Genomic DNA, 20543 nt, shown 5'->3' on the forward strand with positions numbered 1-20543 from the left:
AACATTGAATGATTTATGTTTTAATATAAATTTTTATTGAAAATATATGCTTCTGGATTGTTCTAGATTGTTCTGGACTATTCTAGTTGTTAAATATATACAGGTCTATTTCTGTAGTTGGGAATGTTGCAGAAACAAATATATTCTTAAAAAAACAAGGGAATACGCCTCGGTTGTGACTATAACCGAGGCAGAAAGCCCCCATATGGCATCGGTGAAGGTCACAGCCGAGGCAGAAAGGTTGGCGAAAAAGCAAAAAAAAACACTCTACTGCCTCGATTCAAGTCCCAACCAAGGCAGTATTGAGTCCGAGATACTGCCTCGGTTCAGGGGAACCGAGGCGAAAGGTCATTAAAAAAAAATAAAAAAAAGCAAAAACCCTACTATTTCGGTTATGTTTGAATCGAAGCAAAATCGTACCCCTTTTTGCCTCACCTGTATATGTCTTGGTTCATAAACTGATGATTATAGACGAAAATAACCGTTGTTGTTTCTCTTATAAATGCACTAGTGTGTGTGTTTTTTTCTTGTGAAAATGACTATGACAACACGTATAAATTTGCAAGCACTTTAGCCGAACTATTATATATAAATTAATTTTCCCGTAATATAATTAAAGTTTCATAACTAAATTGAATTTTATAAAAAAAAACATAAAACCCACGTTAAGTTAAAAATAAATAAATGAAAACCACATGATTTTGTGGGTTGTCATCCTTAATTACACCACCTTTTGACCATCACGTCACACAAGACCAGAGACGAATTCATGATCCAGTGATTTTTTTTTGCTTGTGAGAAAAATTTTGTTTTCCTACCTAAATCATTTTAATAATATGCAGTGAAACTTACAGTAATAGAGAATATTTTAGTGGTTGCTTATCCTTGGGGACAAAATATCTTCATGGTTTAGTTCAAAACAAAAAGCCATGCAGTATCGAAAGTTGTAGGTAATGTAAGGTTGTGATTTTGAAGCGAGAAATAGAATATTACATATGGATGGAGAAGGTCAGAGCATAACAGAGGGATTAAGCAAAGCGTAGTGTAGAAGAAGGTGATGTTGTTGAAAGAGAAGCATGTGTTGGTGATCGAGAGTGACGAAAGCTTCAACACCACCGTCCCTTGTATCCATCAAAGCAATGGTGTTACTAGCAATCTTATTCACACTGCATGCCCACACTGCTTCGCCCCAACCAAAATCAACCTCAGCCAGTGGAAACTTGCACCAACTCGAACACTTATAAACAACGCTGTTCTGCTTCAAAACTTCACCTCTCTCCTTCAGACTCTCCATAAACACTCCAAAACCACCATCCTCTTTCAACCTCTTTGCCTTACTTTCCACAAACTCCTTCATACTCTCCCTCATCCTCTTCACCATCACCTGCAACTCCAACTGCTCCTCCTCCTCCACCGTCACCGCGAATGGCCATACAAAGTTCCCCAAGGCTCCGTCCGCCACCGCCGGCTCCATCCGGGGACGGAGGTTCACCGCTTGGAACAAAACCGAATGCTTGAACGACGCCGTTTCCGGGCGAGAAGCCGAGAGAGCGCATTTCCATATGAGAGCCAACACCACCTCCACCCTCGAAGGTTCGAACGCGCAACCTTCTCCTATTCTCTTCTTTAGCGCTTTCACCTTGGACGCTTCGAAAACGAACCTCCTCGACGTGAAGTTCTCCGACGACACGGTGTTTACGGATGCCGTCACTGCGGGAAGCTCTCTCGGAGGGAAGAGCGCGGCGCCGGCGGCGAGTTCGGGGTCCCTCGTGGGGGTTTCTCCGGCGCAGGCAGCGGTCCAGGTTTTGAGGAGTGCGATGACGACTGCCATGTCGGCGATTTTGTGGGAGAGAGAAATGGTTACGGCGGTGCCGCCGCAGCTAAAGGAAGTGAAGCGTATGAGGAGCATGGCCGCGTTTGCTGAGGTTTGGTTATCCGTGGAGGGGAGGAGACATTGGAGGGTGTTGAAGCTCGGAGCTTTGAGGATGTCGGAGAGAGAGACATTGGACTGGGATTGGATGAAGAAGGCACCGGCGTCGTTGCAGTGGAGGGTGGTGGCGTCATGGAGGTTTCCGGCGAGAGGATAGAAGCGGGTCAAGGTTTGGGAGAGTGAGGTTTGAAGGAGTTGGGATTTGGTGGAGAAGTGTGGAAGTGTGTGGGTGGTGGTGTGAGGGTAAAAGAAGGTGATGTTGCCATGGATGTTTGGGAAAAGCTGGTCAAGTAAAGAGAGTTTGAAGGTTTGAAGGTGTGGTGGTGTGGCTATGGAGGGTTTTATGTATCTTCTCTGCTCCTCCTCAAACTTCATCTCCCCACTCATTTTCTTCTTCTTCTTCTTTCATTCCATTTTTCATGTTAGGTTAGGCCCTTTTATATCACAAACTTTATTTCCATGTCTATTTTTGTAAGGAACATCATATTTGACATAGCAGCTACCATTTTAATTTATTAATAAACTTAGTACCTATGATTTTGATCAATAGTTGCATATATTCCATTTATATCTGGTTAGGATAATTTTTGCTAAAAGATCTATCACGTTGATAAATGATACATGTGAGACCTCTCTGGTTTAATTCTAGTCTTTTGAATGGTATTACTCTGTGTGCCAGCTTTCATTTCACTATTTTTTGTTATACTTAGCTTAGGTTTCATTGATTTGGTTTCACCTAATTCGTTGACCGCTTAAAGTTTCGTACCAAACCCAATGCAAATCCACATTAATTGGTATTGATATTGATAGAGATATGTTTGTTTGTCCCTTTCTCTAACATCTTTATTTTTTGTATTCTGATTACTTTGAGAACCTATATGTACTGAATTTATGGTAAATTAGCTAGGTGACTGTTATGACAGAGACAAATATATGTAAGCCAAGTAAGAAAACGTGGCTCGGTTTAAGATTGTAAAAGTTAGTGTTTTCTTTTTCGTGTAATATTGTGAGTTTTGAAAATAATCTTAGGTGTTCATGATCTTTAGGTAAACTTAAACTACGTTAGTTTGGAAAATGCAAAATATAAGATTGATGTTTAGTAATAATTATGGAGTTTATTAAATTGTATTTTGATAATAGTTAAATGCGTTTAAGACTAGATCATATTTTGTTATAGTTGGATAGCTGTATTAATTGTATTTTGATAATAGATGTATTAATTGTATTTTGATAATAGATGTATTAAATGTATGTGGTTGAATGACAAGATAAAGGGCATATAAATAGTACATGTATTACTCAAAGATCCAACAAATCATAATACTAAAGAGTATTTATCTAGAAAGACTTGTTGTCAACAAATTAACATAAGAGCAAACGAGCATAAGAAAGATCATCATTCTAATTTTCTAAAAAGGTAGTTTTCACTAGCAAACAAATGAAGTTTGTTTGTAGATGCACCTTCATCGAAGGTTTGAGAAAAAAAAGTCATTACGGGATCAAATAATCGATTTCACAAAAAGGGTAATCGATTTATTTTTCAAATAACTTTTGAAAATCAGTTCTGGTGCTAATTGTTAGAAATAAAGAGGCTTGTTTCTCAACACCAAGAGTGGGGTGAATTGGTGATTTATAAAAATGAATGTTTTTCAAATCCTTTTGCAAAGTTAGAATGATCTTTAAACTTTCTTGTGATGTAAGTAAACGTGTATGCAGATTTAAAGTAAAAGAGATAGGGAAAGAAGAACAAACACAAGGTTTTTATCCTGGTTTGGTCTTAATGTCTACATCCAGTCACCCTTCCAATCAACCATAGATTGAAGGATATTTCACTATAATGATTTGAGAATTACACCAAAGGTTTTACAGTGAACACACTCTCACAATGTAAACATTTTTCCCACTCACAATGAAATATAGAAACGAAAACACTTGCACACACAAAACAACACGTTCTTGCTGCAGAAACCCTTTGAGATACCCCACTCAAAGTCTAAGAGCTCCTCACTCTTCTTCCTGTCGCACACGACCAGGGACACAACACAATCAACAAGTGCAAAAACCTTTTCTGATCACAGCAAATACACCTCAGTAGTGTGAATAAGATCAGCTAGTCAAGCTCTCAAATTTACTCTCAAGAATCCTTCAAGTTTCTTCAAGATCTTCGCTTCTTGATTCTTGGAGCGTCTATGTAATCTGTAAATCTTTCTCATATCAAAACTATCAGATATCAAAGTGTAAAATTGATCAAAAAAAATTTTCATTTACAAGCAATGCGTCAATTTATAGTTTTCATCATATCATATGCAAAGTAATTGATTATGTTAGTAATGTAATCGGTTACATAAAACCCAAGTGCACAATTAATGTAATTGATTTGCATTTAATGCTAGTCAAACATATTTAAAAATATGACCGTTATAGCAGTTATGACTAAGTTGAAAACAATTTTCACAAGATAACAGACTTAATTGATTACATAAAATGTGTAATCGATTAAGCTTAACACTTAAACATAATTTGAAAACTTTTTCTCTTCAAAAACTCATCACAACACATTTGAAAATGATATTTGCAAATATACGAGTTTTAATCGATTTAATGACTAATGTAATTGATTCATAACTTGTTGTTTTGCCACAGTTCAAAACATAAGTTGTCTGATGACCTTAACTGATTACAACAAAACTGTAATCGATTATGTCATGCAGATATGCTTTTGCGCTTGTGGTTTTCATTACACATAACATACAGTATGCATACAAAGATATGAACACATCATAAGCAATAGTATGCGGAACCAACAATATGTCAACATATGCATTTATCAGCAATAAGCATTTCCATATTCACATATGTATTTCATCACATAGAACATATTTTTGTAGTGGCATGACAACATCTGTGTTGTTACCGTCAATGTGTTGTCATCATAAAAAACAAACACATCAGGAAGTGGGTTCAACACTCATATTGCTCCCCTATCAACAAAAGTCGATTGAGATTTTTATCATCACCATGAAAGATCTTTATTTTGAAAGATTTTTACTCAAATGTCAAAAGCCATTTGAAATATTAAGGCTGCAAATATTTTTTTTGACTAGATTGGATTTTGAGCAACTTCGTGGAAAAATCTTGAGAAATAATGTGACACCTTATTTAGAATAATGGTATGCTTTGATATAGAAAGAGATAGTCTCGCCAACAACTTTGAAAATAGAAAATATGATTTGTGATTCCACATCTATTATGACAAGAAGCTAATAATATGGATGGGCACATCAATGGATGATGTTATGAAATCATAGGATACCCTTAGTGGTTTGGCATCAAAAAAGAATTAAAAAAAATTCATCTATTCCAATAATTACAAAATGAGTAAGACGATATAAAAGCATGATATTTGGTATAAGTCTAAGTAGTGATGATTCAAAAGGTAAGGCTTTAATAAGCACATTCATTGTTTTGAATAATGTATGGACAATTGCCTCGGTGTGTTTTGATAATGTGAATTTTGTTGTTAGATAAATTAAAATCCTAAATATTCCTCACAAAAAACAGTTTCGCCACTAATCGTAGTAAATCCACTGCATTGGAGAATGAACTGTCTCTATTTCAAACAATCTAAATCTTGACAATATCCTTGTTGTAATTTTTCTAAAATATTACTTATTGCTAGTTTCTCAAATAACCAAAATTCTCTTATGTGTTGTAATTTTTTGGCTGTGACTATTATGTTTTTAACGACATTCAAACAAGAAAGATGTTTGGATTGTGAATATTGATTAAAAAATATTCAAAGAAAATTGATCAAGCGTTAACAACAAAAAAGGATCTTAATAAGTGAGAAAAAGATAAGATATTTGGTTATGGCATAAAAAATATAAAGGTTTATATGTTTCTAATTACATAAAGAAATTATTTTTAAATGTATTTAATCAAATTGATACTTCAAATTTAAATTGTGATATTTGAGAGTCAAATACCTTATTTTCTTTTATTTTCTTTTAATTTAAAATAAAAGTTCTTTATCACTTTAATGTATGGAGACCATTTAAGTTTAAAATATTAGGTGATTAATATAGTCTATAACATTTATTATTAAACTATACTTGAATGACTTTATACCTTTGATGAAGTTGAAAAGTGAAAATAAAATACTATTTCAAAATATTTGAAAAATGCTTCAAACCTAAAAGGAGAATTTCTGCAATCAAAATTTCAATCCTTTTTACTATAAAAGAAAATTTTCATCAAAAATCTTGTCCGGATACTCTACAACATAGTGGGTGGAAAAACTAGGGATGATAATAAACTACGTTAGACACATATAGTATTTACCTGCTATTCGATTTGTAATAAAAAAATTCACTTGTTATCGACTCGATACACATTTAAAAAACTATCCATAAATATTTTAAAATATTTAAAAAAGATATTTTATAAATTTTTAAAATAAAATTACAAAATAAATATAAAATATAAATTAAATTTTAATTTTAATTAAATCTAATATAATAAAATATAAATTAATTTTAATTTTAATTAATTTTAACTTAATAAAATATAAATTAAAGATAATATAGATGCACAAATATTTTTTTATCTCTAGACAAAACAAAAGAACTGACATTTATTAAAGGTAATCTAAGTTAGACTAATTAGAGTCACATGCCAACAATTTATTAGGGAGAAGCTCTCACGTATATATTATACTTTATCAAGCGAACACTGTTTAGGTCTCTTAAGTATAAAACACCTCTTAAATCACTCAATGATGCAGTGGTAAGTCCTAAAATTGGTAAACTAACAAGCAAAGTTTTTTATTGTGTGTATGATCACTTACACAAACATCAAAGAAATAAGTTGTGTCCTAAAACTAAAATATGAGTGTTTCCTTACTACGTTGATCACCAAAACAGATATAAGTGCTATAATATATAAACTAAACACATGTTTATTACTATAAATGTAATTTTATAAATGTAATTTATAAAATTAGAAGAAAGGTTCCTGGACTATACGAAGGTATATGACCTAAACTAGTTCTCTAGAATTTAGGATAGTCATACACATATTTCATTCAATCATATTATAATAATAAAATTGTACGTACGTGACATTGCTCATAATCTTAACAAGGCAGAAGTGACAAAGCAGTTGCATTTTATAAAGAAATATTTACATAGTTCAAGAGAGTGTACTAAATCACAATAATGAATACAAGTTACTGGTTTGCATTGCAATGAATGCTTGGCAACATTATTAAACACAATGATATATGAGGAAAGCAATATAATATTACAGAGTGTGGTTATGATGCATTAATGGTGTCTGATAAAATGTTGCAGAAAGAAGGAAATGGTAAATATTATAGTGGTTTGATTTGATCTACTAGTGTGACACCACAACCTTGGAGAGTTAATGATGAGTTGTGTTGGCACAATTGATATGTGACGAATCCTGATGATGCTGCATTTGATTGCAAAGCCCTTGAGCCAATGCTGCCATTGCTGCAAAACTTTTGCAGAGGAACACTTCTCATTCTCTCCACCATGCTCTTCTCCTCACACTAACACATCATTTATCACTATTACAAATCCCATTCTACTTGCTACACTTACTAAGACTTTTTAAACTTATAGCAAATAAAATATAACTTCAACTTTCAATCAATTCTTCAATCAAAGAAATGTCTAAATCTTTTAAGTATTTTACAAAATTGACCATTTTTAATTGACTCTGTTCAACATTGAGTATTTTTTTTTTCATTTAATTTTTCTTTTAACAAATGATACTTATTTAATAATAAAAAATGAAAGATTTTGGGTTAATGTAAAATAATATTAAAACTAAAACAAAAGGATAAGTAATTTTTATTATTTTTATTAAAAATGTGTTAGATAATAATGGATTATCATATTAATCATTTGATATTAACTATGATATTATTTTATATTAATCATAAAATTATTAAATAAGATGGTAAATAAGATAACAAATTTAAAAAATTTAAGAAAAAAATTCAATACTCGATAAAACAAAATATCTTAATAAAGATTGTGTTAGAAATACTTAAAATTTAAGTATTGTACTTAACTAACAAAATTTATTTCACCATAAAATTGATGAATCCCAACACATACATATAAAAAGATATTAATAGCAAATACCTTGTTGATTTTCAAGTGAGTATAACACACTAAAAATGTACAAATTTATTATATTCATTTGAGACTCTTTATAAAACATTTTATATTCATTTAATACTTATTAAAAAAGTAAAATAATCATTAAAGAAGAAACTTTTGTATTTTAGAAGAAAAAAATAAATAAAAATAAAGAATGATAGTGTAAAATGAATGTATGTTTCTCAAATGATCATTTCTGCTAAAAAAAATAATGCAAGAAGAAGGAAAGCAAATAGAAGTACCATTGTTCCTATCTCCTGGGGTATCTTACAAGTCACACATCCAAAGGAATAGTCTCCACCATAATCACAATTCTTCAACTTTTTAGAACATGGAGAAATCCCCAGCCTCAAATCAAGATCATGGCAAGTGCCTGCTTAAATTAAAAGTCAAGTTTCATCAGTCAATGTTCTCAACAACACATAGAAAAGAAACAGAGCAGAAAAATAAATTAAACACATCATATAAAACCTGCTATACTGGAATTTCCAATTATTTTTTCCTTATAGGAAAAAGCTCTAAAACTGCTCTCCACTTTTTCTTCATCATAATTGATGGAAGACTTGGGATAAAATCTGCACAAAAAAATACAAAATGAAGAACCCTTTTCGATTAAACTCTTAATTATCTCTACACAATTTCATTCATACAAGGACAATAAATTCAGTATCCCAATAACCGACTATTGCAGACTTTCCTTTTTGATAACCTTGTCAGCGGCACACAAATTCATGAAACCTTATCATGGTAGGATATAAAATAAGTAATTGTAGATGTACTTCATTTTTATATAACAACAACTTTTGGATAATAGTGTTTGATAACTTCCACATATTTTGTATATAAAACTTCATTAACTAAGATGAGAAACTAACAATATAATTAACTAAAGTTTAAATATGTTTTTAAGTGTCTGTATTCAAAATTTGTATGAATAAATATATTAAGCCTTTAATTAAATAACAACAAGTATACATGAAACATTGCTTAAAAGATGAGTAAAATTAGAATAAGTTATAATAATGGTTGAAATAGAAGTTCTCACGTCTTGCTAAGAAATGGTCCCATACTTGGCTCTCCTTGACCACCTTTGTGAAGAGCTAATGCACTTTTGTAAGTTGCGTTTCTCCTCGAGATTCCATTGATTTGTCGACGAAGAACAAGCACAAACTCTTCCTTACTCAAACCTCTCATCTGCAACTCAATCAAATCATGAATTAAACTGACAGAAAACTCAAATAAAACTGATGGCCTACCATGCTTTTCGTTCAATACCTGCTTCAAATCCTCCTCATAATCTCTCAGACTAAAGTTTATATCAGCATCTATTCCACGAAACTTAATAGCAGCCCTATCGTACGCTCTGTGCAGATAACAATATCAATTTTGTCAACAAGTGTTACAGATAACTAAACCATAAAAAGTGGTTTTGGCTCAGTCAAAGGGCAGTTCTTACCTTGCAGCAGCTTGAGCAGTGTCAAATCCACCTAACAAACATCAAATTAGGCCAATTCAGTGAACCAAATACTCATACTTGAAAATAAATCACCACAGAAATAGCTTCCAACTAAGGAAAAACATCAACCAAATCAAACATCCACTTACCCAGATAGACCTGCTTCCCACAATCCCTGCACTCGAGCAAATATTCAATTATGTTAGTCCAGACCACCAAACAGTTCATGACAGCAGGGACAATATTTAAGATTACTGCTTTCATGGTTTAAGTTGTCGATCAATGGTAGCTAAAAAATTATAGGCAAATGCAACTACATTTATGAAACCATGTCATCAACTATAATCACAAAAGTTTTAAGCAACTTTCTACAACCAATTGGAGCCGCAATATCAAGGCTTTTTTGGGTCTCTGCCACCACATAGTTACCACAATTATAACTGCAACAACAACAACAATTGTTCACAACTTTCTACTATGTTATGGATCGGATCAAAATCGTAATCGTGACAACAATTCAAAACCTTGGTAATTATAGATTATAACTTAAAACCTTAACTACATCCATCAATAGCTGCATATTAGTTTTTGTGATCTATCAGGAAAATATATTGAAACTATAACATCTTGGAGTAGAAATTCAACATCATAAACCATACCAAATATGTGACTCCCATCTACCAGTCCTGCGGTAGAAGGTGACACCTCGGTATTGAGAACTGCGAGACCTTGGTCCTCTCCTGTTTTTCCTCACATGTGGTAGCTTCTGCTGTAAGGTTCTCAGTTCATTCTGTTCATCAGATTCAGGAAAGGACGGTTTCAACAATTGAGTATTACCCCACAACCCAGATTTGAAATCAGGAACTCTTCCTCCTTTATCAGAAGAAGTCACGGGGAAAAGGGTCCTTGTCGCCATCTCTCCCTTCTGTGCCATGTTTCGCTCCATGTTGAACTCTGAGCCACCCCTCTCTTTCTTCAGTATGTCAAAAATCAGGGGAGAGGAATTGTTTGAGGAATCTTCATCTGCAGGATTCCACACAGAGGAGTTGGAGGTTCTGGAATCTGAGATTTCAGTCGGAAAACTCTGCAGTTTCGCCTCCTTTTGAGCACAGCTTGAGCCAGAATCTGCATCAGCATGGTTGATGTCAACATTGAGATCAAACATAGCCATGTCTCGGAAAAGCTCTCTTCTTTCACCAGATTCTGGTCTTCAAATCTCACACTTCTGGAAGAGTCTCATGTACTTCCCAGTGCAGTGAAATCAAACCAACGAAACTCAAACTGGGTACGAGAGAGAGGACCCTTTAAAGGAAAAGAAGAATATAGAAGAGTGAATTGGTGAGCGTAGAAAAAAGTATCTGACAGAACAACAGAAAGACTGAAATTAAGGTTACTGGAAGATACGAGAGAGAAGATTGGATAAAGAACAAGAGCTTGTTCCAACATAAAAGGAAATAAAGCACAAGAACCGGTCGAGACTGACTCAGAGATGTGATTTACCTGAAATGCAAAGATATTGAAAAGAAATGCTAACTGTGAGAACTGAGGCACATGCTCTTATCTTTTGGGCAGACTCAGCAGACACAACATTAGCTTTTTGTTTACATTTAAGATATTGAATATATTTAACTTTCAATTTAAGGTTTTACCCATACATAAAAAAAAATGTTAAAAATATGCTTTGAACCAGCTTAAAGACAAGAAGATAAGATTTGAAAAGAGCTAAAAGGGCTTAGGAGGAGGGGAAAGACATAATAATACTAAATATAGAATAACTCTAGAGCATATAAAATAGAAAGTATTTGTCGTATGTCCGAAAAGAGGACTAAATTAAATTAACTAATATGGGATTTTTTTAATGAGAAAGTGTAGTGAGAAAAGAGGGAATTATGATGATGTTAAGTGGTTCTAAAAATAAGGAAATATGGCATAAAACAAAATGAAGGTAGATATTTGTGTTTTGGGATGGAAAAATGGTTTTGACATGTGAGAAATGGTATAGAGGAAAAGGCAATGAATGAAAAAAAGGACCACAAATGGGCGAATAGAGTGTTTTGATTTTGGTCCATAAGGTAACCAGAAAGGGATATAACTCCTGTGAGTCACACATTGAAAGGTGATATAATAGATATAATTATAGGGCAGGCAGTATGAGTAAAGAGACAGATAGAGTGGGCTATCACCACACTTAATTCTTTCAACCTTTTTCTCCATACGCAGCCTTTAATAATTGGCCCTCTGCATCCTCTCCCGGATTCTATATTCCTCCATAAACACATTTCTTCTATTTTCAGGACACTATAAATCTACACATTTTCATTTCTTTTTCTTTATTAAAAAATGTCTCTTCTAAATAATATTTATTCAATAAATAAAATACTAATCAGACAAAACATTATTAATGTGACGTGGGTCAAACTTAAATAAAAAAACAAAAAATATGACATCAATTCTAACTCAACTTTAATATAATAACTTTGTAAAAAAATATAATTTATATCGTGTTTAATTTTTTATATTTATTTAATATGAGATTTAATTTCATATTTGAATTCATAACCATTTTTTTTCAAGATTCAATCTCTTTCGCGTTTCCTTTTACTTGCACGAGAATACTTTCAATCAAAATACATCAATTATAACCTTTTTATATTGTTAACAACTAAATATGTTTGTCTCAACCTCCTTTCAAAAAATACAAGAAATTCTCAAATTTATGATTTTTTATTTATATAGTATTTATTTAAGTTAAATTAGTCACCAAAACAAATTATCAACTTTAATATCAATGGATCTTTCAAACATATTTACTAAGAAGATATAATAGTAATAAAAGCTGAATCAAATCTACATAAAAAAAATGTCACTTCTACCCAAAAATCTTACAATAAATATTCCTTAAAAAAATTTCAACTTTCCTCGTAATTGAATTTCCAACAATTCTAATACTAAATGTTTAAGATTTTTTTAACTTTTTTAAATATCTTTTTGAATTTGTTGGAAATAGCCACTTCTATTATTATTTTTTTTTTATGAGTTGATGGAAATTAACATAATGAAGAAGTCGATAGATAAGGTAAACATACAAGGAGAGAAATAAAGATGACATAATATTTAATGTTAAGTAAAATGCTTAAAAGATTGAATAGAAAAATGTTTAAAAGTAAAATGTAATGTTTAATAAAATTGAAATTTTTGGTAGAAGATTAATTAAAAATATTTCAATTCATAAAGTGTTTACAATTTAACTGAATCTATTTATAAATAAAAATAAAGTAAAACAGATAAGGCTAATCTAGTTTAATACTTGCCTAATTCGTATTTAAGTTTTGAATCACATGGAAATACAATCTAAGTGTTGAATCAAAAGAATAACTAAAACCATTTATTTTTTAAAAGGTAGCTTAATAATGCATCAATGTAAAAATATAAGAACTAAAATGCATGTTGATAAGATTTACTAGAATCAAAATCTTTTCTTTTTCATTACAATTTATGTCCATGTTTTTTTCCTTGGATATGTAGGAATAAATTTAATCATAAAATTTTTAAAAAAGAAAAATAAGAAGAAAAAAAGATTCCTTGTTTTTTTTATTTTGGATATGTTTGAATAAATTCATTCATAATTTTTTTAAAAAGAATAAAAAAAAGATTCCTTATTTTATAAGTAAATTAATTTGTAGAACTTGTTCATAGTTTACTTAAATTCTTATTTTTATCTTTTGCTTAAATTAATTAATGTTAAAAAAAAGTTAATTCCAAATTTTTCTTATTTTGTTTTATAAAACTACTTATCAATCGTAGAGAGAGTTTATCGTAATAAATCTTTTGTATACGCATTTATTAAATGTTTAAATTTGGTATTGTAACGTCACCTCATACATATTTTTAGTTTAGAAAGAAAAGAAAGAAGAAAGGGTGATTTTATGTGTTATTTATTAAACAATAATAAACAATGAAATCATGTAAATAAATTGAAACTCGTATCTTTAAAAAATCTATATAGGAACAAATATTTTATCCATTTAATATCTCCATCAATTTTTTTCTTGTGTTTATCTTATATCACAAAAAGAATTATTCTTTGTTTTTTTTTTCATGTTTTCCGTTCCATTTTTTTTCCCTTTCATGAAGTTTCTACAGCTAAGCCAGGTTTTAAAATGATTTGATTTTTCTAAAATGTAAGGATGAACTCCAGAGAATAAAAAAAATAGTAATAATAATTAATTAAAAAAATAATAATAATTGAGATTTAATTAATTTTAATTTGGATGAAGTTCATATTTGATTTTACTATAGTTTTTTTCTAATAAGGATTATAACTCCTGTGTCTATGTAAACAAGGAAACTATACATAACCCTTTTATAACTCATATTAGATTATCTTTATAATCATCTTAATAACAAACACTTAAATCTCTTAAAGAAAAGTTTTATAAGTGTTTTCATCCCTGAAAATAACATTAATAGAATCAATTATCTTATATTTTACTTCTTTTCTGCTTTAAAGTTTTATCATATTCAAATATGAAGATAGAAAAAATATATTTAAATTATGTTTGATTTCGGGATGTTATTATTAAATATGGTAGAAATAATAGGTGTTCATCTCTTTTATATTTTTTATAAATATCACTTATTTATTCCATATATACTTCTTTAATTTATTTAAAAATATCGTATTGACTACAACTTAAATAAAATATTTTAAAATATAAAGCCCAACTCATTAAGTTAGATACTAATTTAAGTTGGTTCCATAATGTTATTTTATTATAGTGAGGATTGAACAAGAGTTTTCTACCGCATGAATGTGTGATTTAAAATGACCTTGCAAAATATTAAAACAAATTTCCTACAATATTTAATATATTTTAAAACCTAAATTTTTATTTTTCATATTTTCTTTATTTTAGTTTTAGTGAAGGATTAAAGAGAGAGAGAGAAACGAATGGAACAAGAAAGAATGTAATGGAAAGATGAAAGAAGACAGATGAAAAATAAAGGAGAAAAAGGACTTCCAAAACCATGATAAAAGAAATTGGAGACTTCAAGAAAAGATGTGTGACTCATATACTTACCAAATGAACATGCCAAATTTAAAGATTCCAAAGTTCCATCACACTTATTAAAAAAAATACATAAAATATAAAGTTAAAGTATAATAAATATACATATGATGTAAATAAGGATCAATAAGTCCAATTTATTTCCTTAGAATTTGATAACTATGTGACTTTCCTCTTACAATAAGAATGAACTCATTTTAAAGCTTCAACGATTTCGATAAGGAAAAACAAGTGTAGATGTGTATTTTAAAGACATGAAAACTACTATAATAAAAGAAAAATTGCATGATAAATATTTAGATGTCAAAATGATTTTAATGAAGATGTTCAAAATATAGTAGAGTTACATGAATATTATTCTTTAAAAAGTATATTTCACCAAGTAAATAAAGTAAAATTTTGAATTTAAAATAAGGGAAGTTTTTCACACAAAAAAATATATAAATTCTGACGATGATAACTACTAAAAATTAAGTGAAAAGAATAAATATAAAAAGAAATGTGATTAATCTTCTTCCCAAAATTACTCCTCTTCATAAAAGTTTACAAACATACTTTAGAAGGAAGATTTATTCAAACTTCTAAGACTTTTTAATGTCTGAATAATTCTTTTATCAAATAGAGTTTATAAGAAAAAGACAAAAAAATTATATTGTTTCATTCTCTACTTTTGAACTACATCTTCTTCTTAGAAAAACTCTTAAAAATTTCACCAATCAACAAATTGGTTATGAACAAATACGAAAATCACTTTTAATTAAAATAAGTTTAAAGACCATTTCTGATTTTCCTTTTCAATCTCCTCTTAAGATAAAAAAAAATCGAAGTATTCTCGTATACCCCACTTCTAACTATAAAACAAAATAATTTTCTAAAACAATTACTCTAAAAAAATAAACAAATTGATTTTCTTGTAAGGTGTTTTACTTTATTGAATGAGAAAATTTTTAAAATAGAAAATTATTTTATTATCAATAATAAATAGATAAAATTTTAGTAGTTAATATTAAAGATTAATTAAACTCTAACTTACAAATCAAATATAAATTTTTAATAATAATAAAAACTACTTATTTTGATCTCTAAATTTGATTATTATTTAATAATTTTCAACATATTGACATAACATTTGGATTTTTTTTGGTAACGAAGGTAAGGAGATATCTCTTAATTTGTTAATGATTTTTTTTTCTTTCGAAAGTTTAAAAGCTCAGATTGATCGCATAAGGTTTTTCTACATTTAATTCTGATAATTTTCAAATTTTAAAAAATATATATGTTTCAACCTCCTCCTCTCCATTAGAAAAGATAAAAGTGTCCATGATTATCTTATTCGTATAAATAAAGAAAAGCTCATTATTTATTTTTTGGAATTTAGGATATTTGGTTAAAAAATATAAAAAATTGGAGGGATTTCGTTGACTCCATTTTGTAGTTTCTACGTGACTAATTTATAGATCTTGTTGTGTATGCATATACGCGTAATGCACCAAATTGATTGAATGGTTATATAAATGTACTATGATAAATCTAATAGTGAGAAGTTCGGATAGGATGCATGTGGATTTCCAGCTCAAACGTGAAAAGAAAAAAAAATACAAGTATTATTGTATCATCTAAATTTAGTTTAAAATATATATATAAATATATATATATATATATATATATATATATATATATATATTTGATTCATGATCCAATAAATGTAAAATAAATAAACATATATACAATATAAGTTAGGTTAAACCCCTTCGAAAGTCCTTATTTATGTGGGTTTTTTTCAGTTAGATCCCGTTTTATTAGAATCTCAATTTAGTCTTAAAAAATGCTAATTTGAGTCAATTGGACCTCTGTCGTTAAATTGACTTAACGGGATTAAGTTTTTGATGAAGTGGGGGGTTGATGTGGCAAGTTTTTTAAACATGGCATTCACAGAGCTCTACATGGAATTTACAAATATTTTAACATTTTGATTAAAAAATTTTAAAAAAAGTCATCTTCCATTACAGTCAAGCACCACCCAGAACCATCATCAGAGAACCCAATCGCCACAGAACCACCATCATCTTCCTCGTGCATCATCAACCTGCAAACATGTAACCACAAAATCAAAATCATGACTCCGCCATGTTCGCTTTAATTCATCTCCTTCCATCTAGCACTGCGAGGGCAAATCGCCACCATGGCCAACATAACCAACGCTCAACCTCTTCGCGCCGCAACTGAACCCTAAATTGCGCTGGACACAAACCTGTAATCAAAGATTAGGGTTCATTGAAATTTAATTAGGGAGGAGAACTCTTGGGCAAGGTGACCAAAGGAAAGATGAAGGAAGAAATCGCCCGTAAGTACTTTCAACATTTGATCAACGTTGTTGACTTCTTTCACAGTCGTGGCGTCACCCACCATGATTTGAAGCCAGAGAATCTACTCCTCAACGAGAACGAAGACCTGAAAGTGTCAGACTTCGCCTTGTCTACGAGACGCTTGATCTCTAATTTGTTGATTATGCATTCTCGTAATGGATTTCACCCGGGGCGAGGCGCTTGATCTTTAATTTGCTGGTTGTGGACCCAGAGAAGGGGTATTCCCTTCCTGACATCATGAAGGATCCTTGGTTCCAAGTTGGGTTCATGCGCCCCATTGTGTTTTCCATGAAGGAGACGGTTGTGGAGGATAACATCGACTTCAACAGGGACGATGTCGGTGGCAGTGGAAACGTTAGCGGCAGTGAAGATGGTAACAACAACAGCAACCATTCTAGGGAACTGGTCGGGGCCAAGCCGGCTCGTCCGTCTTACAATGCTTTCGAGATAATATCATCGCTGTCGCACGAGTTTGATCTGAGTAATCTGTTCGAGACGAGGAAGCGCTCGCCGTCGATGTTCATATCGAAGCACTCGGCGTCGTCGGTGATGGCAAAGCTAGAGGCGATGGCGAAGAAGCTGAACTTTAGGGTGACGGGGAAGAAGCAGTTCACGGTGAGAATGCAGGGAGCGACAAAAGGGAGGAAGGGAAAGCTGGGGATGATAGTGGAGGTGTTCAAGGTGCGCGGCGGTGGTGGAGTTTTCGAAACCCAATTTTTAAAATGTTTCTTTTATCAAATGCCACGTATAATGGTCTCTCAATGCCACGTTTAAAAAACTATTCACGTCAATATCATCGACTCAGTTCTTCCTTCGACACTTGTTAGAAATAAAGTCCCTATAAGGGGGTGAATTGTATTTAGTACAACTTTTAAAAATTCATCGAAAGCTTGACTCTTGGAATCAATTCACAAAAGATTATGATCAACATAAAGAAAATGTAAAAACTAAAAACAAGATCACACCAAATTTATACTGGTTCGACTCTTAATCTGAGTCTACATCTAGTCTTCCTCCAACAACTTGAGTTGGAGGAATTCCACTATATTGCAAATAGTTAAGAATACAAATACACACTTAATTGTACCCTCAACCACTCCAATATACAAAATTACAAACAAGAGTGACTTAATCACACACTCTCTCACACCTTGCCTACACAGCTACAGTGACTAAGAAATTTGTATAAGAAAACAAAACATGGGTGCACCATTTATTGTACAGATCTTACAGATGTTCTTCCTTTCTTGAAACCTTGGAGATTTTTTAGATCATTCAAAATGGTTGGTTGATTGCTCCAAGAATGTTTCAAGATAACTCCTTGATGTGTTCTTGTGTTCTTGTTTCATGTTTTATCATAAAGATGCAAAGTACTTTATGCTAGAAACAAGTTAGATCACACATATATATACAAGATACGAAATCCTGATGCATTTAATCGGTTAGGTTAAAACCTTAATCGATTAGGCTCAACTCTCTATTTTAATCGATTAAAAAGTATTGCCTTGTTATGCTTATGTCATGCTTTTAACTGATTTTGATCACTGCTTAATTGATTAGTACAATCAATTTTATGCACATTTAATTTTTTATGCAACTAAGACTCTTTCATATATGAATTGTGCAGCTAAGACACTTTCTTATACATTTTAATTCCACAATATTATTTTATTAGGAGTATCTTAATTGGTGAGTTTATATATATATATATATATATATATATATATATATATATATATAGGATTGAACAAGAGTTTTTTATAGCATGAATGTGTGATTTAAAATGACTTGCAAAATATTAAAACAATTTTCCTACAATAAGATTATTCATTTTTTTTGTTACAAAAGGTAATTTATTTTTTATATTTTAAAACCTAAATTTTTATTTTTTATATTTTGTTTATTTTAGTTTTAGCGAAGGATTAAAGAGATAGAGAGAAACGAATGGACAAGAAAGAATGTAATGGAAAGATGAAAGAAGACACGTGAAAAATGAAGGAGATAAAGGATTTCCAAAACCCCATTCCTACCATAGAAACCATGGTAAAATAAATTGGAGATTTCAAGAGAAGATGTGTGACTCATATACTTACAAAATGAACAACCAAATTTAAAGATTCCAAAGTTCCATCACACTACTTATTAAAAAAATACATAAAATAGAAAGTTAAATTATAATAAATATTTAGTATATAATATATATATATATATATATATATATATATATATATATATATATATATATATATATATATATATATATATATATATATATATATATATATATATATATATGATGTAAATAAGGATCAATAAGTCCAATTGATTTCCTTAGAATTTGATAACTATGTCTTCATATAAGAATAAGAATTAGAGTTGACAAAAAAAAAAGTGCAACTACAAAATGAAACAAAGCTTCACATGAAAATTTTGATACTTATATCCTTAAGAGAAACCAAAATGTTCATGAGATGAGCCAATAACCGAAGTCCTAGCAACCTCCACGATTCAATCAAGCACTTTAATGCCAATTATTTTGGATCAATCATTGTCATGTTATCCATAATCATTTCAACATACTAAAGAATATTTTTTTTAAGCGTCCTATAGTTGTCCACGATTCACATCTTATGTTTCACAAAATTACAAAAATGGAACTTGCAAAAGTTGAAAATAATATTATAATAATAATAATTATTATTGTAACTGTAATTTAAAACTATAGTACACATTATTATCAGGGACAACGGGTCGCACCGCAACTCGACTCAGCAAAAAAGTTCTTTCTCCCAATACATGCAAATATTTATAGATATTTTAAAACTCGCGGATAGATGAGAATACTCACAAATATATATTTTTTATAAATTATTAAAATAAAATTAAAAAAAAATATAATATAAATTAAATTAAATATAAATTAAAATTTAATTTTAATTAAATTTAATCCTATATATTATAAATTAATTGTAATTTTAATTAAATTATATTTAATAAAATATAAATTAAATTTTTATTTTTATTTTTTTTGCGAGTAACACATATCCAAGGATATGGATAGTATAATACCCACACCCGACCCGTTTATAAGCGGGTATTAAAATATTCGTTACTTGTAACTCCCATATGGTTAAGGAGTCTAACTAAAGAGCTAAAGACATAAGACCAAGTTATCATAGTCTAATGTGATAGTAACAATGTCATGCAATTGTGGAAGAACTAAGTTTACTATAAAAAAAAATATATACATTCATATCAGGATGAATATTGTAAGAGTTGATTAATGAAGGTTTTGTTAAGGAGTGAAGATTCCAACAAATCCTATGATTACAAAAGTTGTCAAACACGTTTCTTCATTTTATGGGTTTAATCTAATTAATTTATGATTAAGCTTGTAATGGACTTAGTGACAATTGAGTGACTATTGAAGTGAGTCTCGCTCAACAAATTTGTCCTAAACCAAGATGGATATTTTTTAAAATTAGTTCAATAAAATTTTATTATCTTGTTGTATAAGATCATTTGGTGTTG

General features: G+C 30.5%; 3 protein-coding genes across 7 annotated transcripts; 1 reads left to right on the top strand and 2 right to left on the bottom strand.

Moving 5' to 3' along the window:
- Positions 1-944: 944 nt before the first annotated feature.
- Positions 945-2380, bottom strand: LOC108325628 (stemmadenine O-acetyltransferase). Its single transcript, XM_017558719.2, has one exon. It carries the CDS (start codon positions 2315-2317, stop codon positions 1010-1012), a length of 1308 nt encoding a protein of 435 aa, XP_017414208.2. The 5' UTR covers positions 2318-2380; the 3' UTR covers positions 945-1009.
- A 4699-nt stretch (positions 2381-7079) lies between these two features.
- Positions 7080-11229, bottom strand: LOC108324341 (AP2-like ethylene-responsive transcription factor TOE3). 5 transcript variants are annotated; one of them, XM_052874255.1, is made up of 9 exons: positions 11078-11229; positions 10237-10879; positions 9727-9752; positions 9578-9608; positions 9397-9484; positions 9167-9315; positions 8593-8696; positions 8364-8494; positions 7080-7443 (listed from the first exon to the last, which is right to left on the bottom strand). In XM_052874255.1, exons 2-9 carry the CDS (start codon positions 10746-10748, stop codon positions 7255-7257), a joined length of 1230 nt encoding a protein of 409 aa, XP_052730215.1. In that variant the 5' UTR covers positions 10749-10879; positions 11078-11229; the 3' UTR covers positions 7080-7254. The 5 variants fall into 5 exon arrangements, with proteins under 5 accessions (XP_052730215.1, XP_017412767.1, XP_052730213.1 ...); XM_017557278.2 differs by having other exon boundaries at positions 7080-7502; positions 11078-11228; XM_052874253.1 differs by lacking the exon at positions 11078-11229 and adding an exon at positions 10982-11058 and having other exon boundaries at positions 7080-7502.
- A 5945-nt stretch (positions 11230-17174) lies between these two features.
- On the top strand, positions 17175-17786 carry LOC108324458 (CBL-interacting serine/threonine-protein kinase 5; the record flags this gene model as incomplete). Its single annotated transcript, XM_017557406.1, has 1 exon — positions 17175-17786. A coding segment is annotated over one exon (612 nt), but the record flags the coding sequence as incomplete, so codon positions are not given.
- Between the last annotated feature and the right edge of the window lie 2757 nt (positions 17787-20543).

This window comes from Vigna angularis, chromosome 3 (assembly GCF_016808095.1).
Source record: "Vigna angularis cultivar LongXiaoDou No.4 chromosome 3, ASM1680809v1, whole genome shotgun sequence".
NCBI classification, from domain to species: Eukaryota; Viridiplantae; Streptophyta; class Magnoliopsida; order Fabales; family Fabaceae; genus Vigna; species Vigna angularis.